Below are 24,617 nucleotides of genomic sequence, written 5' to 3'. Positions count from 1 at the left end.
TCCCATCTTTTATTATTTATTCAGATTGTATGGCTGCAGTTTGTCAAAGATCAGCTGTGATTATTTGGTCTCAGCTCTGAAGTCCAACCCCTCCCATCTGAAACATCTGGACCTGAGGGAAAACTTCCTGAAGGATTCAGATGTGAAGCAGCTTCTTGATCTTGAGAAGAGTCCAGACTATAAACTGGAGACTCTGAGGTCAGACTCCATGTTTTCTTTGTGTGCTCAGATGAATATGATGGTAAAGTTGTGTTGACATCAGGCTGATATTCTACTGATCCGCACTGAGGATCTTCATGGTGAAGTCCGGTTTCTTCTTCTGTGCTTTAGTCCATTGACTGTGGCAGAGCCATGTTGAGCTCCAGATTTCAAAGCTTCATAGAAGAAGAGAAATCCTCCACTGGATGATTGACTCTGAAACTTTTGATTTCCACATAAAGTTTGTCAGACATTTAGAACAGAACTAAAATAATTTCCACCACATCAGACTGGAACTAATAAATGTTCAGTATTTACCTATGGAGTCTAGTGATGATTATAGTGACATATTCAAGGTAAACAGCATCATTGTTCCAGAAAATTAGACTTTGTTTGAATTCATCCTGACGTGTTTGTTTTCTTTGGAAAGAATCTTCAGTGGAATCAGAAATAAATTTATCTGCACAACATGAGTTTGTAGAGATGGAGCCTCTGGTGGAGCTGTCAGAGTTCAGAGCTGAAGTCACTACGTCTTTATGTTGTTATTAATATTAATGAGAGTTCTTCTTCACTTGTTCTGTTTGACTGTTTGAAGTTGCTTCCTGTTGGCTTCAGATGTTTGAAGTTTCCATTTTATAAACTTGTTCATTCTGAACCTTCAGCTCTGAAAACATGATGAAACTCAGTGATTCTAAGCAGGAACTTTTTTTACTCACATCTTTTATTCTTTATCCAGACTGGACGACTCCAGTGTTTCAGAGATCAGCTGTGATCCTCTGGTCTCAGCTCTGAAGTCCAACCCCTCCCATCTGAAACATCTGGACCTGAGTAAAAACAACCTGAAGAATTCAGATGTGAAGCTGCTTCTTGATCTTGTGAAGAATCCAGACTATAAACTGGAGACTCTGAGGTCAGACTCCATGTTTTCTTTGTGTGCTGAGATGAATATGATGGTAAAGTTGTGGTGACATCAAGCTGATATTCTACTGATCTACACTGAGGATCTTCATGGTAAAGCCTTTTTTCTTCTTCTGTGGTTTAGTCCATTGACTGTGGCAGAGCCATGTTGAGCTCCACATTTCAAAGCTTCATAGAAGAAGAAAAATCCTCCACTGGATGATTGACTGTGAAACTCTGACACACTTGATTTCCACTTTATAGTTTTTTTTCAAATTAAGAGCAGATGAGCAACTAACAATTATTTTATATTTTAGCTGAATCAGCTATTGAATGATTTATTTTATAAAATGTTAAAACATCATGATACCACTTTATCAGAGTTCAAGGTAATGTCCTCATATGTCTTTGTTTGTCTGGACCAGAATCTATGAGAGTTCACTGTGAAGGACGAAAACAATTTCAGCTTTAAACGTGTTCATTCTGAAACCTTTTCAGCCCTAAACATGATTTGAAGAAACAAACTTAAACTCACATCTTTTATTCTTTATTCAGACTGAAGAGCTGCAGTTTGTCAGAGATCAGCTGTTACTATCTGGTCTCAGCTCTGAAGTCCAACCCCTCCCATCTGAAACATCTGGACCTGAGTAACAACAAGCTGAAGGATTCAGGAGTGAAGCAGCTGTGGGGTTTTCTGGAGAGTCCAGACTGTAGACTGGAGACTCTGGAGTGAGTTCACTGTCTGTTACTGTTGTAGATCTGATATGTTTAATCACTGTAAATGTCCTTTAGTTCAAGACCAGTGTTTGTAAGCAGAAACTGTAGAAAATGTCCATTGTCTCTCCAAACAGAAGCTTACCGATACCCGTTGCCCAATTCTCAACCCAGCAGAAAGCACATGTGGCCTAAATATTACTGTTGCAGTATATTCATCAGATGGAAGCATGGCTAGAAGATACAGCAGATAAATGACAGACATAGATTAGAAAGCAAGAAAAAACATTATTAACTTAGACCTGAAAGTATTAACAGAAAACTCACATCAGTTCTGACACTGATTACTACATCTTTTATTCTTTGAGCTTGAAGAACTGCAGGTTGTCAGAGACCAGCTGTGATTCTCTGGGACCAGCTCTGAAGTCCAACCCCTCCCATCTGAAACATCTGGACCTGAGTGACAACATCCTGGAGGATTCAGGAGTGAAGCAGCTGTGTGGTTTTCTGGAGAGTCCAGACTGTAGACTGGAGAATCTGAGGTCAGTTCACTGTCTGTTACTGTTGTAGATCTGATATGTTTAATCACCAACTGAATCTAATTCATCTTCATCCACAATTTTATTGTTCCTCAAACTGAAGACAAATCCAAATTCATTTCAATAACTGTATAATGTTGATGCTTCATTCCTGCTCAACACACACAGATGAGATCATGTGTTCAGATGCAGGTGTTTGAGGTGTGTTTAGTGTCTGAGCTTCCTGCTGTTTCATCATCATTCACTCACATTTCATTTGGAGTCAAACCTGCTGTGATCCATGTATCAGTCCATTCTCTCTGAACCACAGCTGCTGGAAGGAGCTCACACACCTCACACTGTCACATATTACTGTCTGTAGAAGACATGATGGAGATCCACAATAACACAAGGACAAAGTCACTCAGACATGGAGAGGAGATTTAATCTACATCTTTTATTCTTTATTCAGGTTGGAGAACTGCAGTTTGTCAGAGATCAGCTGTGATTCTCTGGTGTCAGCTCTGAAGTCCAACCCCTCCCATCTGAAACACCTGGAGCTGAGTAACAACAACAACCTGAAGGATTCAGGAGTGAAGCAGCTGTGTGGTTTTCTGGAGAGTCCAGACTGTAGACTGGAGACTCTGAGGTCAGTTCACTGTCTGTTACTGTTGTAGATCTGATATGTTTAATCACCAACTGAATCTAAACTTTCCTCCATAAATCTGTAAATGTCCTTTAGCAAAACTGTAGAAAATAGTTCAGAACCATTTTATGTAACAAACTTATCTGGTGAATAATTAACGCTGAGCTGCACATTTAAACCCTGAACACATCTGACTGACATTATTGATTTAATCTACATCTTTTATTATTTATTCAGATTGTGGAGCTGCAGTTTGTCCGAGATCAGCTGTGATTCTCTGGTCTCAGCTCTGAAGTCCAACCCCTCCCATCTGAAACATCTGGACCTGAGTGAAAACAAGCTGAAGGATTCAGGAGTGAAGCAGCTTCTTGATCTTGTGGAGAGTCCAGACTATAAACTGGAGACTCTGTGGTGAGTAGAGGGTTATAGTCAGTCCATGCTGCTTTCATCAGTATCGTCCTAAACACAGTTAGTATCAAAGATCCAGTGTTTCCTGTAAACCTGCAGCTTCTCAGTGAAGCTGTGAGAGGAGAATGGAGACAGGCTTCAGGATTGGACAGAAAGACAGAGAGAGAGAGAGACAACAGACAGCCAATCAGATGAGCCAGAAGCTTGTTGTGATCATGTGTTTGAGTTGATGTGAAGACGACTGTTGTTCTTGTGTTGATGTGTCCAGGAAATAAAGCTGGATTCCAGCTGACAGCCTTCCAAGATGTATAGAGACAGTGGTGGTCATTCATCACATCTGATCAACAACTGATCACAGCTCTGAGATCAGTCTGACTGAAGCCTGCACATCACAGAAGCAGCATTACATTTAGTAACCATGAGTTTTTTAGTCAGCTGATCTTTGTTTCCATGGAGCAGCAGTAAATCCATCACGAAAGTGTTGGTGCAGTAATGAAGCGTTCAGGACTCTCAGCAGTTTCTTAGTAAAATCTGCAGAGGAAACAGACTTGATGCTAAAAGTCTCTGCAGGTCTGTGTGTGTTCACTCCAACACGTTAACATGAAGCTGAAAGGAAGCTGGCTGAGCTCCACAGCTGCTCCACTGCTGCTCTGAACAGGACTCAAGTCCCTGCTGCTCTTTCTACTGGATGTGATGAAGATGGGAAACACTCCTTCACCTCCTCTCTTTTTTCTACTCCTCTCTACAGGTGGAAGTGATGATAAACAGGAGGGTGTGTGATGTTCGAGGATGAGCTGTGTCCTGATGATTCAGAGGTAGAAACAGCAGCAGTCAACATCAGTGATATTTTATTTCTTTGTCATAACAGCAGCATAATGTAACAAGCTAATCACTAATGTAAATAGTCTCTATTAAATGCCATGAATGTCTAAATGCACCACCAACATACATAAAATTATTCCTTTGTCTTTATTTATTATACAAATGCATTGTACTCTGTACAGTAACACAATCACAACAACAAGTAACTGTTTAATCCCAAATCTCTTTCTCGTTGTGAGTAGTTTTGAATAAACAACATCTCTTTGTAATCTATGTTATAGACATTAGCCTAACTTGCCTTTATGAAAAGAAATGTATTGGACATGGTGTTAAAACAAACTAAAGAAACAAGACATTATGCTTGGAAAATGCTGGATTCTGTCCCTGATTTAAAGTGATCACTACATAAGTCAAACCCGTTTCTTGAGGGATCTCCCCACTCCGTTTTCTCGTTCTATAGGCAGCCAACTTGAGCATTGGTTTATTCTCGTTATTATTTACTTTAAGGCTGGAAGCTTTAACTAAATCCTTTGGGATTTACGCCTTTTCTTTATCTGTAGATTATATTGTTATCTTGGTGTCTTGTTATTTTTAAATTGTAAATGATTTGCAAAACATGTCAATGAAAAGAGAATAAATAATAAAATCTTTCCTGATTTCCTTCAATTTAAACTAAACTCTCCACAAATGATCCTGCAGTGGCTCCACCCAGCTGCTCTGGATGTCAGGATGAAGTGAATTTTTATTGTTGGAACAAGAAGGGAAACACTAAGACAAGTTACAGCATGAAAAACCACTACTGTAGAGACACAGTGTTGTATCTAATGTTTTATATGTGTAGTTCAAATCAGTTCAGTTAGAAATGAGAAGGGAGCTGTGGTGAAGCAAAATGTTTTGGTGAATGGTCTAGTTTTTATATAACTTCTTTATACCTATTTGTATAAACCTTTTTATAGTCACAGTTACACATCTATCCATGTGTAACCATCTATACACACATTCACACTCTAGTGCCAGGCACTGGGAGAAACTGGGGGTTCAGTGTCATTACAACATGTGGTATGTTCTGGGGATTAAACCCAGTCTGACATCATTTCCCTAAATGTTTCATCTTCGTTCAAAGTTTGAGATTGGAGCCTCATTAGTGGGTCATTAAAGTACCATTCACTGGAGAAAGAATACAGGATCAGAACAGATTCCTCCAGTCCCATGTGAGTATTGGTTCGTTAACAGACTATAGCCATATACTTATTATTATTGTTATGATTACACGTTTATGTCCTTTGCATTGTGGGAGAAGAAGATGGAGCCAGTGTGTTTGTGTTACTAATGTCGACTCTTTACTGGTGTACAATCGGTAAACACTGCTCGATATGTGAATTTCTGTCAAAGAAATGGTCAATTTGGATTATGGTGGATATAGAATTTTGCCCCAGCGTCTATTAGGGATCATAGTTCACCCCACTTTCATCCACTCATTCATTCATCTTCTGTAACTACTATGTCATCTGTCCTAATCTTGACTTGACACAGGTCCCAGTGACAGGTTGGTTTGACAAGCAAACCAAAAGTAGAACATCTTTATCTGATGACAACATTTAATATTGCCTCCAAATCATGGGTCTAGCTTGGAAGCTCAACGTACTGGGTCTCACCTGATGCAGAAAAAAGTTGCTGATAGAAACTTGTGTCCACTCCAGATTGTCGACGCAGACCTCAGAAGAGTATCAGAATTGGTAAGGTCAACTGAGGAGGTTTGGAGATACAGACGTTCGTGTTCGGCGAAATTTCGACCAAAGTTTCAGTTGCCATTGTTGAAAGTGAAGCAAGAAGTGGAAGCACAAATGACCCAACTTACAAAAAAGACATAGCAGTTACTGAAATGAATTTGTTACAGAGGGAAGTAGAAATTAGTCACACTGGTGTAGGTTCCTGTGGGACCCAAACGCAGTACTATAAATTCTCCTAAAAGCCTCAAGATGAGATGATGAATGTCCCCAGAGGAGCTGTCCAGTGCTGAAGTGACCCCTTCTTGTTTTAGCCTGGCAATAGAGAGGGGTCAGAGGAGCTGTCCAGTGCTGAAGTGACCTCTCCTTATGCCTGGTACAGTGCCAGCAGAGGCAGCGGTGCATGTAAACTAATGAAGGAAAGAGGTACTCTGCAATTTTAAAGTAGAATAATTTGCTGAATTTTGGACCAATTTCAAGCCTTTTGATTTATTAAAAATGTCACATATGTAGCCATGATACAGGGTGCTTGGATTTTTAAAAATGTTGGTTTTACCACCTAAATACAAATCATCACCTTACTAAAATATGTATTTTTTTCACAAAATATGTTTAATAATAAATATCATAGATTTCATAGATGTACAGGATCTAATAAACCTAATAATGATTAATAGTGGAATTATTTATTTGTAGACAATTCTTTATCTTATCTTTATCTTTGGCTACTTTTCTCACATTTTTAAGTTTTCCCAAAGACAGAATTTTGAGGAAGCACTGGTTTTTCTAATAATTGTGGTTTTGGTCTATTCCCACTGCCAAATCTAGTTTAAAGACTAGGTTTAAAGATTTAATAATGACAAAATGTACAAAGACTTAAAAAGAATGAATGAATAAACAAATTGAAAAATTGAATCTTTAGGAATGGATTGACAATGCTTGTATGCTTTATTATTTGGTAAATGTTCTTGTTTGTTTCATCACTTTCTGTGTTTGGCCAATTAGAACTTCAATGTGTCACCAGTTTATTCATGAACTCGCCAAAGACACTGATAGATCCTAGCTTTATCTCAGTCAGTGAACTCACCATAGGCATGAAATGTATGTATCCTAGAAACGTTTGGAGGTCCCTGAACTACCCACTGGATCTATGTATTTACTGGGAGAAGCAGCTCCTCAGTGGGTCAGTCTATTTCCTGGAAGCTTCCCACTGATTCTCTTGAATGAACTGATAGAGATACTGATGAGCTGCAGTTCCTCTAGAGACCACCAGGTGGTAATGTCTCCTCATCCACTCTGGGAATCCCTTTAACTCTTTCCACAAATAAAGTCAGTTCAGTTTGAACAAGATGATCAGTTCCACTCTCCTAACATCAGCCTATCTGAGACCTTTATGTCTTCAAAGGCTCAAGGTTCTATTAAATGTTTAAAGTGTTAAGGTGGTATTAATATATTGAGGTGGTATTAAAGTTAGGATATTAACATGAGAGTTTCTAACTCAGTTTTCTAGGAGAATATTTAGTTGGAAGACTCTGAAGTCACTGACAGACTGACAACACCATCTACAGTACGTGCTCTGAAAGTCTGATGTGTGTTAACAGTGTGGACAAAATATTAGGAACATTTTCCTGTCTGATCCAGTCCAGCACAGCGCCACCAGCAGGCTGCAGTTCACCACTTTTCCTTGGACCTGAATAACTCTGAGAGTGCGTTCATCTCTGTTTCCAGTTTCTTCTGTTTGACTGTTAATATCTTGGAGACACTTTCAGCCTGAAATCATCTTCACTGATCAGAGCTTCACAAAATAAGACACAACATAAAGAAGATAGAAGAGAAACTAGATTTTTATCACGTTAAATCATGTTAAATATTTCAGAATATTTCCTCCATGTAGTGAGAATACTTGTCATGCTTTCTCTCAGTTTTGTGAGTGAAAATATTATTGGGTTCTATTGGTTGTGTTAAACTCTGAGGGGTTTCTCACAGTAAAGTGTTTGATACCAACTCTGGAAAGAGATCTGTAGAAGTGAACAAACAGATGAAGCTACTTTTATTTCTACACAGGGGTAATGGGGGAAAACAGCCGTTCACGTGGACTCCCAGGTCACAGTGGGATTCTTCAGCATTCAGATGGAGAAAGCAGCACAGGAACAGAACCAGAACAGAAGCAGACTCAGTCCAAAGAGACTGATTAGCATCCAGCTAAGCAGCCTAGCGCTGCCTCCCTGCACAGCTGACAACAGGTCGACGTCACGTTGGTAGTAAAGTGGCATCAGGTGCGTTTGTGTCAGAGCTGTTTTCCAGATACGAGCACAGTGTGGGACCCATGTCTGTGTTATCAGCTCATCAGTCATTTCATGGAGCTAAACCTCCCTGTCTCCATGTCACATTTAATGTCAGTCTTATTGTTCAGGAGGAAGCTCCTCTAACAGATCCTGTTCCTTTCACTCAACTTAAAGCTTTGACTGTTGATTCTCATTGATTTCTACAACATGTTCTTCATTCAAGTCTTCCTCCCTTAGAATCAGATCACTCTGAAGCATGTGTTGTTTCTCCTCTGCTTTAGTTTGGGATACTCTTCATGTTTGATGCTGACCACATTGGTCTGGTTCCTCTCAGGGCCAGAGTACAGACTGAAGCCCCCTAAAATAGTTTATTGTTGTTTTATTTAAAAATAAATAAATAATGCCGACAAATTCAATATAAAGTGCCCAGCATATCAGTTTAAATAAATAATCATATAACCTGTCATCAAGGACTTAAATATGATTATAAATCTGTCAGTTTCCCTTCACTTCGTAGTGTACGGTAGAGCGAGCCCCTTTAGTGCGTCCTTATCCAATCCACTCATGTAATTCAAGTAATTAAATAATATTTAGTCCATAAAGCCTAGTGACACCCCTGCTGTTCTCTCATGATGTCCTGAATCTACCTGCACAGTCTGATCCAGTCCAGAGATAAACTCACTGCCTGGACTTGGAGAGGAGGAGGAACTCACTTGAGAAGGTGATCAAATGTCACGAGAACAGGTGGGAACTCTTAGGTGGACGAAATAAACACACAGACAGACGTGTGTGTGTGTGTTGGAATTTCCTTGGGGGTTGAGTGTGTCTATTTAAAGACGTGCCGTTGGTCAGTGAATGTGAAAGTGTTCAGTTTGTTCAGACTCCATTTCGATTCAGAGCAGAAGGAGGAAAGACTGAATCGAAGCGAGTTTTAATATTTTTCTTTCTCTGCTTCATGTGGACTATACATGGAAGACGAGTTTGATTCAACCACTGAAACGAAACTGCAGTCACCGCCATCTGCGCTTCGTGGAGGCACAGTCCCGCTATCTACACGTCATACGGTAAAGCGTATCTGTGGTATCATGGTGCATTCAAGGGCATCTCGTAAACTCAGAAATATATATTTTTCTTATTTTCATTTGTTGAAATACACACATCCGTCATTACTCTGTTGTTGTTTTACTACATTATGTTTAATGATTAAAACAGATTATTGAAGCACATTCAGAATCCAACTCATTACTGCATAGTCAGATTTAAAAACTTAAGTAAGAAAAAAATCAAATTGATTTCTGCCAACTCCACCAGATTCTTGTTCTACATTTCTCCAGCTACCTCTGTGGTGACTTTCAAGTTCTTCGACTGCATCATTTTCTGATAATCTGATGCTTTGGATATGGTTTCAGCCCAATCACAATTTACACTCTACACTGTTATGTTGTGTTGTGTTGCGTTATCTACCTGATGAACATGAAGTACTGTAACTGAACCAGTGTTTCTGGTTTATCTCTCAGACTGATTAAAGGCCAGAAGATGGTGAAAGGGGAGGAGAGAGAACCTGGGATAAACCTGTAGGATGAATTAATTTCTTATCTTATCTTATCTTATCTTATCTTATCTTATCTTATCTTATCTTATCTTATCTTATCTTGTGCTGATGAGAATAAAACATGTTTGTATCTGCAGAGGTCAGTACCACAGACAGAGAGCAGAGTCTACAGTATCCAGCTGTCTGTCTATGAAGAGTGACTGGTCCAAACACAAACCTCCAGACTTCAGTAAAGAACCTGGACCCTCAGACACAAAGTAAGAGAACTACTACTAACTTGATCATGACTCTTTTCAGTCACTTCTGTCAGTCTCTAAAATCAAGGTGGGTTTAAAGACTACAGTCTCAGCTTTAATTTACAGATTTAATTAATTACAAACCTCCTATTTTCAGGGACTGGAGTGATTGGACAAATTCTCCTCATCATAAATAAAATGCTAATTTTTAACACTTTGTCCAGAATCATTTGCAGACAATCAGTGTGTTTACATGCCGTGGAGAAAATCGAATAACTGATGGGAACATGTCCTCTTCATCCTCCACACTAGGTGGCGTCATGTATCCTTTCAGCAGTTTAATACCACGTTAATACGGCTCGTTTCCGGTTGATAATAGTACATTTTTTTCTCGTAGGTAATGATTGCGCTACTTCTGGTGCAGAAAAAATGCGCGCTATCCATCAGACAATTCTTCTAGCGCCTCCGTTTATCTTCTTCTTCTTCTGCGACCGGCTTTCTTGGATGTTTTTGTTCCGGGATCACACGCCAGCGCGGCGGTTGTGGAGCCTTTGCACACGCATTATCCAATGCGATTCACTGTATACATGCCGGAGAAAAACGACTTCCAGTCGCATTATCTGGGTGTCTTAATCGGATAATGAGCAGTCCGATTTTAATAGGAGTACCATGTTGACATGCACTGACTGATATAGTCCGATTAGGCAATAATTCGTTTTTTGTTTGTTTGTTTGTTTGTTTTTTACATGTATGTAAACGCACTGAATGACTAAGTCTGAGTCCATGCACGTCATCACAGAATAGGTTTCCTCTTTTGTTCTGCTGAGCCTGGTCTTTACTGTCTTCACTTGTTGATTCTTCCTTTAGTTTTGTCTTTTAAGTGAAGTATGTTTAAATCAGGTTAAGTTTGACTTGGCCTGTGCAGAATATTCCACTTCTTTACTTTACACAAACTTCTGACTTTCTTTCACACTATGTCTTGGCTCATTTTCCATCTGGACTGTGAAGCACCATCCAATCATCTTTCTTCCTTTGTCTGAATATCTCTTAAGTGCGTCTGTCACATCATCAACAAACGCAAATGACTCTGACTCACTGGAATTTATTCCTGCTCATGATCTCACTGTGTTTTACAGATGATGTTGTATTCTTTAGATCAGGAGTCAAGAGTCTCATCTGTCCAAAGATCCTGTCCCAGAGCACCTATGGTTTTTCTTGCAGGTTCATGAATTATTTGCACTTGTAGAGTATTTGCTTTGTGGTTGACTTGTATGACATCATTACCTTCCAGTAGAGAGTTCCTCACTTGAATGGATGTTGTGATGTGTCTTTTCTACCTGAAATTCTTCTGTCTTCTAATGATGTCCACAAATATTTATGTTGCAGACAAAATGTATAATCACTTTTGAGTGTCTGGAGAGGCAGGACTGTGTTTAAAATATTTTAATTTCTTCAGCCAACTGAAAAACTTTCAGTTAAAACAGAATTTAAAACATACGTTAAGGCCACTTTCCTTATAAAACCATAACTGAATTCATCCCCTACTGTGGGATAAATGGCATCTTTATTGTATTCAAACATATTTGTTTCTGCAGAGGTCAGTATCACAGTCAGAGAGCAGAGTCTACAGTATCCAGCTGTCTGTCTATGAAGAGTGACTGGTCCAAAGACAGACCTCCAGACTTCAGTAAAGAACCTGGACCCTCAGACACAAAGTAAGAGTACTACTACTAACTTGTTCATGACTCATTTTACTCACCTCTGTCAGTTCCAGGATATTTTCTGTCCCCAGTGGTTGACTATTTTTTACTAAAATACTTTGAAAAGGTTTTTGTGACTAAAATAGAAATAATGAGTCGTGTCTTTCTCTAATCTTCTCTGACAGCTGTCAGTCTCCTAGAATAGCTGTAATCTAATGTCAGAGGACTGTTACAAACATGAAACCATCTCATTATCTGCACCAACTGTAGTTTTTGTGTTTACTACCAATGTAATGATTTCACCTCAAAGTTTATGAGCGAATGATGAGAGTACAACATATTCTTTTTCTGCAGAGGTCAGTACCACAGACAGAGAGCAGAGTCCACAGTATCCAGCTGTCTGTCTATGAAGAGTGACTGGTCTAAACACAAACCTCCAGACTTCAGTGAAGAACCTGAACCCTCAGACACAAAGTAAGAGACTGTTTCTACTGTAAACTGACCTGATGGAAGATGATGATTTTAGGATGAAGCAGAAATGTTCTGCTGAAAGATTTATAGTCATGATGCAGATGTTTTAGTGCAGGTAGGTCAGATCCTAGTCTGGGTTTTAGAACCAGGAAGTACTGATGGTATTTCTGTAGTAAAACACTGAGAACCTCCATTTCAGAATGTCCACTCATCAATAGTCAGATATATTTGTCCTAATGTTGAAGTTTGTAATAATTTACAGCTGGGTACTAGTAGATGGATTGAACTGCAGTTTTCTCATCCCATAGTCAGTGTGTAGCAACCAGCCAGTATAGTTAGAATGTGATCTTTATCTGATCAATCATCTCCACCAGTCCAGTTCAATGTCAGTAACACTTCTTAGACTCTTCTAAGCTCAGTTCAGACTGAACTAACTCAAGCTACAACAGTGAAGAACAGAATCAGCTCTCTTTGATGGAAGACTTTTACTGTGAAGTCTCTGCAGGAAGTGTTGAAAAACAGCAGGTAGATCACTCAGTGTTTAATATGACAGATAGGAAAACGAAGGAGTCCATTGGTGTTGATGAAAGCAGCAGAGTTGAAATCTTAGACTTTAATGATCCACGGGAAAAATTACTTTGTCACAGTAACTTTGTTGCACATAAAAGTAAACACTCATAAAAACCACAAGAAAGACAAAATAAGATTCGATTAAAGTTAAATAAAAATAACGAGTGCAGTCAACAAATGTACAGAATTAGCATTATAGCAAAACAGTGTCCAATGCAATGTGGTTGTTTGGCCAGTTGCATAGCAACAGTGGCATGGATCGTGTCGCATGGTGTTTCCTTGTCCTTGTGGCTGAGGGAGGGATGTAAACTCAAACGGAGCGTGTCCACCTGAAGAGTCTGAAGCCAGGCACAGGCGTACTGTGGTCCTATGAACCAGGTCTGCAAAGCACTTCTCATGGCACGCTCCCTCTGTGTCCCATCAAGTGCACACAGTCCATCGATCCTGCTGCCAAAGGCTTCATGTTCACGTTCACGTTGCACAGTCAACGACTCTAGAAAAAACAAAATAAAAGCACAAAAAGACAAAAACGACCAGAAACCATTTTGATTGGTTTAAGGCACAGAAACACAACAACAAGGCAGACAAAAACAACCATTAACACACTAAGAATAAAAGGTTATTCTTCACAGAGCTACTGGAGACATGCAGCCATTCTTTCAGGCTCACAGAGAGCTTGTCCTGTTCTCTGTGAGCATCTGAGCTTCGTGGACAGTCATGTCAAGTGTTTCACCAAAAAAGTGTAAATGTGTTGACAGTGAGAGGAAGAGGAGTCATGTTTCTGTGGAGGAGCAGCTGTCCTGCTGTGCTTTGTGTCAGGACGTCCTGAAGGATCCAGTCTCTACCAGCTGTGGACACTGGTTCTGCAGACAGTGCATCACCTCATACTGGGACCAGTCTGCTTCATCAGGACACTCCTCCTGTCCCAGTGTGGACAAAGATCCAGAACAAGTAAGACTGTGCATTTGTCATAACTAATCTTTGTTAGTTACTGCTGATATAACTTAATCTGTTCCTGTTGTAACCGACCAGTAAGAGGCTTTTATTGCGGAACAGCCAGAGGAAATGTTTGTTATCTGATTAGCAGTATTTTGTTGGTAATTCAGATAAAAACAAGAGATGAACATATGTTCATCTCTTGAATGGATCAGTCTTATGTATTACAGAAAGGGAGGAACAACCACAGAGCTGCAGACAAGCTGCTGTCAATCAAACACTGATATGCCCTCTTAGAGGCTGATGCAACAAAAAATGTTTCTAATACTTCTAAGACGTTCTAACTCTAAAAAATAGTTATTATGACAAGAAGTAAAATGATTCACAAGTCAGTTTTCTGTTTTTTGTGGCTTCAAACAGGGATGACTGTTTTCTTTCTGTCTCTTGTTTGTTCTTCTTTCCAGCTGATGTTGGTCTGCAGGAGGTTTTAGATGAACATAAGATCAGTCTGAGGAGGAGATGTGAACGTGTGACTGAAGGAACTGATGTAAGAGGAAGAGGAACCCTCCTCAACAGGATCTACACTGAGCTCTACATCACAGAGGGACAGAGTGAAGAGGTTAATACCCAACATGAGGTGAAGCAGCTTGAGACAGCTTCCAAGAGGAAGGCCCTCCATGACACTCCAATCAGGTGCCACGACATCTTCAAAGCCTTACCTGACCAACAGAGACACATCAGACTGGTTCTGACCTACGGCGTCGCTGGTGTTGGAAAAACCTTCTCAGTGCAGAAGTTCACTCTGGACTGGGCAGAGGGTTTGGAAAACCAAGATGTCAGTGTGGTGATTGTGCTTTCGTTCAGGGAGCTGAACTTGATCAAAGATGAGCAGTACAGTCTTCTCAGGCTGCTCCATGTTTTCCATCCAACATTACAGAAGGTCACAGCAGAGCAGCTGGCTGTCTGGAAACTTTTGTTCATCTTTGACGGCCTGGATGAAAGCAGACTTTCACTGGACTTCAACAACAGTGAGGTTGTGTCTGATGTCACACAGAAGGCATCAGTCAACGTGCTGCTGACAAACCTCATCAAGGGGAAGCTGCTTCCCTCGGCTCTGGTCTGGATCACTTCCAGACCTGCAGCAGCCAATCAGATCCCTCCTACATGTGTTGACAGGGTAACAGAAGTACGAGGCTTCACTGACGCCCAGAAGGAGGAGTACTTCAGGAAGAGGTTCAGTGATGAAGAGCTGTCCAGCAGAATCATCTCCCACATCAAGACCTCCAGGAGCCTCCACATCCTGTGTGCAGTCCCAGTCTTCTGCTGGATCACTGCTACAGTTCTGGAGCACATGTTGACTACAGAGCAGAGAGGAGAGCTGCCCAAGACCCTGACTGACATGTACTCACACTTTGTGATGGTTCAGACAAAGAGGAAGAAGAACAAGTACCATGAGGGACATGAGACGAGTCCACAGGAGCTGATGGAGACTGACAGGGAAGTTCTTCTGAAGCTGGGGAGGCTGGCATTTGAACATCTGGAGGATGGAAACATCATGTTCTACCAAGAAGACCTGGAGCGCTGTGGTCTGGATGTGACAGAGGCCTCAGTGTACTCAGGAGTTTGTACAGAGATCTTCAAAAGAGAGAATGTGATCTTCCAGAAATCAGTCTACTGCTTTGTTCATCTGAGCGTTCAGGAGTTTCTGGCTGCAGTCTACATGTTCCACTGTTACACCAACAAGAAGATAGAGGTACTGAAAGACTTCCTGAGGAAAGGCCACCAAGACTCCACTAAGTCTCTGTATAACTTCTTGTATGGAGCGATGTATAAATCTCTGGAGAGTGAAAATGGTCATCTGGACCTGTTTGTTCGCTTCCTTCATGGCCTCTCTCTGGAGTCCAACCACAGACTCTTAGGAGGTCTGCTGGGTCAGACAGAGAACAGTCCAGAAATCATCCAGAGAGCCATCTACAACTTGAAGAATATAAACACTTATACAGTCTCTCCTGACAGAAGCATCAACATCTTCCACTGTCTGATGGAGATGAACGACCTCTCAGTTCATCAGGAGATCCAAGAGTTTCTGAAGTCAAAGAACAGATCAAAGAAGAAACTCTCTGTGATCCAGTGCTCAGCTCTGGCCTACATGCTGCAGATGTCAGAGGAGGTTCTAGATGAGTTGGACCTGAAAAAGTACAACACATCAGATGAGGGACGACAGAGACTGATGCCAGCTGTGAGGAACTGCAGAAAGGCTCAGTGAGTACTGATCAAGAGAATCAATCAGATGTTCATCAGATGATCACCTCACTCTGTTTCATACTCATTCAGTCTGGATCCAGAATGGTAATGATCTCATTTTACAGATTTATATCTTTTCTAATCACAGATTAACTGGATGTGGACTCTCAGACATTCACTGTGAAGTTGTGTCCTCAGTTCTGAAGACCAACCCTTCCTATCTGACAGAGCTGGACATGAGTAATAATGACCTGAACAATTCAAGAATGAAGCATCTGTCTGCTGGACTGGAGAGTCCAAACTGTAGACTGGAGACTCTGAGGTCAGTTCACTGACTGGAGCTGTTGGAGATTTTATTTATTTATTCAATTCAAATCATTGACTGATGTGTTAGATGTTCTTTAGTTGATAAATGTTGTGTTTTTCTGAATGGCTGAAGAACATAACTGGCAACAACAAGTCCTGGTAAATATGCTGCTTTGGTGCAACAGTCCATTCACTTCTCCACTGATGATGAAAACTAAATACACAGTCACAGACGGTTACTGATGTTGTTGAGTAAGACTGATAGAAGGCTGCTGCTCTGAGTCACCATGAAACACATCATACATTTCACTTTTATTCTTTATTCAGTTTGAAGAACTGCTGGTTGTCAGAGATCAGCTGTGATTCTTTGGGACCAGCTCTGAAGTCCAACCCCTCCCATCTGAAACATCTGGAGCTGAGTAACAACAACCTGAAGGATTCAGGAGTGAAGCAGCTGTGTGGTTTTCTGGAGAGTCCAGACTGTAGACTGGAGACTCTGGGGTCAGTTCACTGTCTGTTACTGTTGTAGATCTGATATGTTTAATCACCAACCGAATCTAATTCATGTTCATCCACAACTTTCCTCCATAAATCTGTAAATGTCCTTTAGTTCAAGACCAGTGTTTGTAGCAGCAACTGTAGAAAATGTCCTCTGTTAGTTGTTAAAGTCAATGAAGCTTAAAGACTGTTAGGACACAGTGATGTTGAGCTGAACATTTAACACCTGAACACATCTGATTGAATTATTCATGATTGTATCAATGTTTTTTATTCTTTATTCAGATTGGAGAACTGCAGTTTGTCAGAGATCAGCTGTGATTATCTGGGACCAGCTCTTAAGTCCAACCCCTCCCATCTGAAACATCTGGACCTGAGTGAGAACAACCTGAAGGATTCAGGAGTGAAGCAGCTGTGTGGTTTTCTGGAGAGTCCAGACTCTAGACTGGAGACTCTGAGGTCAGTTCACTGTCTGTTACTGTTGTAGATCTGATATGTTTAATCACCAACTGAATTTAATTGTAAATGTCCTTTATTCAAGACCAGTGTTTGTAGCAGAAACTGCAGAAAATGTTAAAGTCAATGAAGCTTAAAGGCTGTTAGGACCCTACACCAGTTCCTACCAGCACCACATGCCTCTCTTCCACTGTCCATCCTTCCACATTTTTGTTGTACTATTTTCTCCCCCTCTATTCACTGAGGTGTAGCACTGCCCTCTGTGCCACACAAAGTAACTACACTCAATAAAGATCACAAGGATAGTTCCCAGGGAGGGCTGGTTATGGTCACACACACACACACACACACACACACACACACACACACACACACACACACACACACACACACACTGAAGTAACAAAATATTTAGCTGCAGGAATATAACTGCATCAATCTCATATAATGTTGACACCCTCTGGTGTTTAACTATGTAGACAAATGCAAACAAAAAATATTAATGATTTAATCTACATATTTTATTCTTTATTCAGATTGTATAGATGTTGGTTGACAGAGATCAGCTGTGATTCTCTGGTCTCAGCTCTGAAGTCCAACCCCTCCCATCTGAAACATCTGGACCTTAGAGGAAACTTCCTGAAGGATTCAGATGTGAAGCAGCTGTGTGGTTTTCTGGGGAGTCCAGACTGTAGACTGGAGACTCTGAGGTCAGTTCACTGTCTGTTACTGTTGTAGATCTGATATGTTCTTGATCTTGTGAAGAGTCCAGACTATGAACTGGAGACTCTGAGGTCAGACTCCATGTTTTCTTTGTGTGCTGAGGTGAATATGATGGTAAAGTTGTGGTGACATCAGGCTGATATTCTACTGATCCACACTGAGGATCTTTATGGTAAAGTCTGATTTCTTCTTCTGTGGTTTAGTCTGTTGACTGTGGCAGAGCCATGTTGAGCTCCACATTTCAAAGCTTCATAGAAGAAGAAAAATCTTCCACTGGATGATTGACTCTGAAACTCTGACACTCTTCATTTCCACCTTAAAGTCTGTCAGACATTTAGAACAGAACTAAAATCATTTCCACCACATCAGACTGGAACTAATAAATGTTCAGTATCTGCTTGTGGAGTCTAGTGATGATTATAGTGACAAATTCAAAACAAACAGCATCAATGCTCCAGAAAATAAGACTTTGTTTGAATTCATCCTGACGTGTTTGTTTTCTTTGGAAACTTGAAAATCTTCAGTGGAATCAGAAATAAATGTATCTGCACAACATGATTTTGTAGAGATGGAGCCTCTGGTGGAGCTGTCAGAGTTCAGAGCTGAAGTCACTATGTCTTTATGTTGTTATTAATATTAATGAGAGCTCTTCTTCACTTGTTCTGTTTGACTGTTTAAAGCTGCTTCCTGTTGGCTTCAGATTTTTAGAGTTTCCATTTTTATAAACTTGTTCATTCTGAACCTTCAGCTCTGGACACATGATGGAACTCTGAGTGACTTCAAGCAGGAACTTTGTAAACTCACATCTTTTATTCTTTATTCAGACTGGACGACTCCAGTGTTTCAGAGATCAGCTGTGATCCTCTGGTCTCAGCTCTGAAGTCCAACCCCTCCCATCTGAAACATCTGGACCTGACTGACAACAAGCTGAAGAATTCAGATGTGAAGCTGCTTCTTGATCTTGTGAAGAGTCCAGACTATAAACTGGAGACTCTGAGGTCAGACTCCATGTTTTCTTTGTGTGCTGAGATGAATATGATGGTAAAGTTGTGGTGACATCAAGCTGATATTCTACTGATCCACACTGAGAATCTTCATGGTGAAGTCTGGTTTCTTCTTCTGTGGTTTAGTCCATTGACTGTGGCAGAACTGTGTTGAGCTCCACATTTCAAAGCTTCATAGAAGAAGAAAAATCCTCCACTGGATGATTGACTCTGAAACTCTGACACTCTTCATTTCCACCTTAAATCTGTCAGACATTTAGAACAGAACTAAAATCATTTCCACCACATCAGACTGGAACTAATAAATGTTCAGTATCTGTTTGTGGAGTCTAGTGATGATTATAGTGACATATTCAAAGTAAACAGCATCAATGCTCCAGAAAATTAGACTTTGTTTGAATTCATCCTGATGTGTTTGTTTTCTTTGGAAACTTGAGAATCTTCAGTGGAATCAGAAATAAATTTTTCTGCACAGCATAATTTTGTAGAGATGGAGCCTCTGGTGGAGCTGTCAGAGTTCAGAGCTGAAGTCACTACGTCTTTATGTTGTTTTTAATATTAATGAGAGTTCTTCTTCACTTGTTCTGTTTGACTGTTTAAAGCTGTTTCCTGTTGGCTTCAGATGTTTGAAGTTTCCATTTTGTAAACTTGCTCATTCTGAACCTTCAGCTCTGAACACATGATTTCAATAAGGAACTTTTATTCTTTTATTCTTTATTCAGTTTGAATGAATGCAGTTTGTCAGATATCAGCTGTTATTATCTGGTCTCAGCCCTGAAGTCCAACTCCTCCCATCTGAAACATCTGGACCTCAGTAACAACAACCTGAAGGATTCAGGAGTGAAGCAGCTGTGTGGTTTTCTGGAGAGTCCAGACTGTAGACTGGAGACTCTGAGGTCAGTTCACTGTCTGTTACTGTTGTAGATCTGATATGTTAAATCACCAACTCAATCTAATTCAGATTCATCCACATCTTTCCTCCATGAATCTGTAAATGTTCTTTAGTTCAAGACGAGTGTTTGTAGCAGAAACAATAGAAAATGTCTGTTAGTTGTTAACGTCAATGAAGCTTAAGGCTGTTAGGACACAGTAATGTTGAGCTGAACATTTAACACCTGAACATATCTGATTGAATTATTCAATTTTGTTTTTTATTCTTTATTCAGATTGAACAGCTGCAGTTTGTCAGAGATCAGCTGTGATTCTCTGGGACCAGCTCTGAAGTCCAACCCCCCCCATCTGAAACATCTGGACCTGAGTGAAAACAACCTGAAGGATTCAGGAGTGAAGCAGCTGTGTGGTTTTCTGGAGAGTCCAGACTGTAGACTGGAGACTCTGAGGTCAGTTCACTGTCTGTTACTGTTGTAGATCTGATATGTTAAATCACCAACTAAATCTAATTCAGATTCATCCACAACTTTCCTCCATGAATCTGTAAATGTTCTTTAGTTCAAGATGAGTGTTTGTAGCAGAAACAATAGAAAATGTCTGTTAGTTGTTAACGTCAATGAAGCTTAAGGCTGTTAGGACACAGTAATGTTGAGCTGAACATTTAACACCTGAACATATCTGATTGAATTATTCAATTTAGTTTTTTATTATTTATTCAGGTTGTGGAGCTGCAGTTTGTCAGAGATCATCTGTGATTCTCTGGTCTCAGCTCTGAAGTCCAACCCCTCCCATCTGAAACATCTGGACCTGAGATTCAACTACAGTCTGAAGGATTCAGGAGTGAAGCAGCTGTGTGGTTTTCTGGAGAGTCCAGACTGTAGACTGGAGGCTCTGGAGTGAGTTCACTGTCTGTTACTGTTGTAGATCTGATATGTTTAATCACCAACTGAATCTAATTCATCTTCATCCAAAACTTTCCTCCATAAATCTGCAAATGTCCTTTAGTTCAAGATGAGTGTTTGTAGCAGAAACTGTAGAAAATGTTAAAGACAATGAAGCTTAAAGGCTGTTAGGACACAGTAATGTTGAGCTGAACATTTAACACCTGAACACATCTGATTGAATTATTCAGGATTTAATCCCCATCTTTTCTTATTTATTCAGGTTGGAGAACTGCAGTTTGTCAAAGATCAGCTGTGATTCTCTGGTCTCAGCTCTGAAGTCCAACCCCTCCCATCTGAAACATCTGGACCTGAGTCTCAACAACCTGAAGGATTCAGATGTGAAGCAGCTTCTTGATCTTGTGAAGAGTCCAGACTATAAACTGGAGACTCTGAAGTGAGTAGAGGGTTCCAGTCAGTCCATGTTGCTTTCATCAGTATCGTCCTAAACACAGTTAGTATCAAAGATCCAGTGTTTCCTGTAAACCTGCAGCTTCTCAGTGAAGCTGTGAGAGGAGAATGGAGACAGGCTTCAGGATTGGACAGAAAGACAGAGAGAGACAACAGTCAGCCAATCAGATGAGCCAGAAGCTTGTTGTGATCATGTGTTTGAGCTGATGTGAAGACGACTGTTGTTGTTGTGTTGATGTGTCCAGGAAATAAAGCTGGATTCCAGCTGACAGCCTTCCAAGATGTATAGAGACAGTGGTGGTCATTCATCACATCTGATCAACAACTGATCACAGCTCTGAGATCACTCTGACTGAAGCCTGCACATCACAGAAGCAGCGTTACATTTAGTAACCATGAGTTTCTTAGTCAGCTGATCTTTGTTTCCATGGAGCAGCAGTAAATCCATCACTAAAGTGTTGGTGCAGTAATGAAGCGTTCAGGACTCTCAGCAGTTTCTTAGTGAAATGTGCAGAGGAAACAGACTTGATGCTAAAAGTCTCTGCAGGTCTGTGTGTGTTCACTCCAACACGTTAACATGAAGCTGAAAGGAAGCTGGCTGAGCTCCACAGCTGCTCCGCTGCTGCTCTGAACAGGACTCAAGTCCCTGCTGCTCTTTCTACTGGATGTGATGATGAAGGGAAACACTCCTTCACCTCCTCTCTTCTTTCTCCTCCTCTCTACAGGTGGAAGTTGTGGTAAACAGGATGACCGGTGTCCTGATGATCCAGAGGTTGAAGCAGCAGCAGCTTGTGTGGACAGAGACTCTGACTGCAGATAAATGCTGATGTTGATTAAGAAGTGAGCAGCTCAGTCACAAACATTCTTCTCGTCCTCTTCTTGTTTTTATATAACTCCTTTCTACCTATTGGTACTCAAACCACTTTACAGTCAGAGTTATACATCTATCCATTTACTCACACATTCACACTCTAGTGCCAGGCACTGGGAGCAACTGGGGGTTCAGTGTCATTACAACATGTGGTACGTTCCAGGGATGAACGCAGTCTGACATCATTTCCCTAAATGTTTCATCTTCGTTCAAAGTTTGAGACTGGAGCCTCATTAATGGGTCATTAAAGTACCATTCACTGGAGAAAGAATACAGCATCAGAACAGATTCCTCCAGTCCCATGTGAGTATTGGTTCATTAACAGACTATAGCCATATACTTATTATTATTGTTATGATTACAAGTTTATGTCCTTTGCATTGTGGGCGAAGAAGATGGAGCCAGTGTGTTTGTGTTACTAATGTCGACTCTTTACTGGTGTACAATCGGTAAACACTGCTCGATATATGAATTTCTGCCAAAGAAACGGTCAATTTGGATCATGGTGGATATAGAATTTTGCCCCAGCGTCTATTAGGGATCATAGTTCACCCCACTTTCATCCACTCATTCATTCATCTTCTGTAACTACTCTGTCATCTGTCCTAATCTTGAGTTGGCACAGGTCACAATGAAAGGTTGGTCTGACAAGCAAACCAAAAGTAGAACATCTTTATCTGATGACAACATTTAATATTGCCTCCAAATCATGGGTCTAGCTTGGAAGCTCAACGTACCGGGTCTCACCTGTTGCAGAAAAAAGTTGGTGATAGAAACTTGTGTCCACTCCAGATTGTCGAAGCAGACCTCAGAAGAGTATCAGAATTGGTAAGGTCAACTGAGGAGGTTTGGAGATACAGACGTTCTTCGTGTTCGGCGAAATTTCGAGCAAAGTTTCAGTTGCCATTGTTGAAAGTGAAGCAGGAAGTGGAAGCACAAATGACCCAACTTACAAAAAAGACATAGCAGTTACTGAAATGAATTTGTTACAGAGGGAAGTAGAAATTAGTCACACTGGTGTAGGTTCCTGTGGGACCCAAACGCAGTACTATAAATTCTCCTAAAAGCCTCAAGATGAGATGATGAATGACCCCAGAGGAGCTGTCCAGTGCTGAAGTGACCTCTCCTTGTCTTAGAATGGCATTAGAGAGGGGTCAGAGGAGCTGTCCAGTGCTGAAGTGACCTCTCCTTGTCTTAGAATGGCATTAGAGAGGGGTCAGAGGAGCTGTCCAGTGCTGAAGTGACCTCTCCTTATGCTACTCTGGTACAGTGCCAGCAGTGGTAGCGGTGCATGTAAACTAATGAAGCAAAGAGGTGCTCTGCAATTTTAAAGTAGAATAATTTGCTGAATTTTGGACCGATTTCAAGCAGGCTGATTTGTTAAAAATGTCACATATGTAGCCATGATACTGGGTGCTTGGATTTTCAAAAACATTGGTTTTACCACCTAAATACAAATCTTCACCTTACTAAAATATGTAATTTTTTCACAAAATATGTTTAATAATGAACATCATAGATTTCATAGATGTACAGGATCTAATAAACCTAATAATGATTAATAGTGGAATTATTTATTTGCAGACAATTCTTTATCTTATCTTTATCTTTGGCTACTTTTCTCACATTTTTAAGTTTTCCCAAAGACAGAATTTTGAGGAAGCAGTGGTTTTTCTAATAATTGTGGTTTTGGTCTATTCCCACTGTCAAATCTAGTTTAAAGACTAGGTTTAAAGATTTAATAATGACAAAATGTACAAAGACTTAAAAAGAATGAATGAATAAACAAATTGAAAAATTGAATCTTTAGGAATGGATTGACGATGCTTGTAAACACAATTTATTATTTGGTAAATGCTCTTGTTTGTTTCATCACTTTCTGTGTTTGGTCAAGTTAGAACTTCAATGTGTCACCAACCAGTTTATTCATGAACTCGCCACAGACACTGATAGATCCTACCTTTATCTCAGTCAGTGAACTCACCACAGGCAGGAAGTGTATGTATCCTAGAAACGTTTAGAGGTCCCTGAACTACCCACTGCATCTATGCATTTACTAGGAGAAGCAGCTCCTCAGTGGGTCAGTCTATTTCCTGGAAGCTTCCCACTGATTCTCAGAATGGACTGATAGATACTGATGAGCTGCAGTTCCTCTAGAGACCACCAGGTGGTGATGTCTCCTCATCCTCTCTGGAAATCCCTTTATCTCTTTCCACAAATAAAGTCAGTTCACTTAGAACAAGATGATCAGTTCCACTCTCCTAACATCAGCCTATCTGAGCCCTGCATGTCTTCAAAGGCTCAAGATTCTATTAAATGTAAAGTTTTAAGGTGGTATTAATATATTAAGGTGGTTTTGAAATACGTTAACATGAGAAGCTGCCGACTGAACACTGGAAAGAAAACGTTCATATAAGAACAAGAATATTTTCTTGGAAGACTCTGAAGTCATTGAAACACCATCTACAGTACGTGCTCTGAAAGTCTGATGTGTGTTAACAGTGTGGACAAAATATTAGGAACATTTTCCTGTCTGATCCAGTCCAGCACAGCGCCACCAGCAGGCTGCAGTTCACCACTTTTCCTTGGACC

The 24,617-nt window shown here is 40.4% G+C and overlaps 1 protein-coding gene and 2 long non-coding RNA genes across 3 annotated transcripts; all 3 read left to right on the top strand.

Annotated features, from left to right (window-relative positions):
• Positions 1-3,323: 3,323 nt before the first annotated feature.
• On the top strand, positions 3,324-4,853 carry LOC124995495. Its single transcript, XR_007110713.1, has 2 exons — positions 3,324-3,384; positions 4,130-4,853. It is a non-coding gene; the product is annotated as an uncharacterized LOC124995495 (long non-coding RNA).
• A 4,088-nt stretch (positions 4,854-8,941) lies between these two features.
• LOC124995498 lies at positions 8,942-9,953 on the top strand. The gene is made up of 3 exons (XR_007110716.1): positions 8,942-9,279; positions 9,733-9,789; positions 9,905-9,953. It is a non-coding gene; the product is annotated as an uncharacterized LOC124995498 (long non-coding RNA).
• Positions 9,954-11,650: 1,697 nt separating this feature from the next.
• LOC124995459 (NACHT, LRR and PYD domains-containing protein 12-like) lies at positions 11,651-23,226 on the top strand. The gene is made up of 11 exons (XM_047567847.1): positions 11,651-11,718; positions 13,503-13,695; positions 13,915-13,949; positions 14,140-15,942; positions 16,073-16,246; positions 16,558-16,731; positions 17,014-17,187; positions 19,634-19,807; positions 20,078-20,251; positions 20,967-21,140; positions 21,880-23,226. Exons 1-11 carry the CDS (start codon positions 11,651-11,653, stop codon positions 21,893-21,895), a joined length of 3,159 nt encoding a protein of 1,052 aa, XP_047423803.1. The 3' UTR covers positions 21,896-23,226.
• Positions 23,227-24,617: the final 1,391 nt, after the last annotated feature.

The sequence above is a fragment of the Mugil cephalus genome, chromosome 18 (genome assembly GCF_022458985.1).
Source record: "Mugil cephalus isolate CIBA_MC_2020 chromosome 18, CIBA_Mcephalus_1.1, whole genome shotgun sequence".
Taxonomy (NCBI): Eukaryota; Metazoa; Chordata; class Actinopteri; order Mugiliformes; family Mugilidae; genus Mugil; species Mugil cephalus.
Note: the sequence above shows the minus strand (reverse complement) of the source record. Positions and strands in the feature narration are given on the sequence as shown.

Coding starts and splice junctions, on each gene's coding strand:
- LOC124995459 (XM_047567847.1), top strand. CDS start 11,651: ATGAAGAGTGACTGGTCCAAAGACAGACCTCCAGACTTCAGTAAAGAA. Junction 16,732..17,013: donor TGTAGACTGGAGACTCTGGG/GTCAGTTCACTG, acceptor TTCTTTATTCAG/ATTGGAGAACTGCAGTTTGT. Junction 17,188..19,633: donor TCTAGACTGGAGACTCTGAG/GTCAGTTCACTG, acceptor TTCTTTATTCAG/TTTGAATGAATGCAGTTTGT.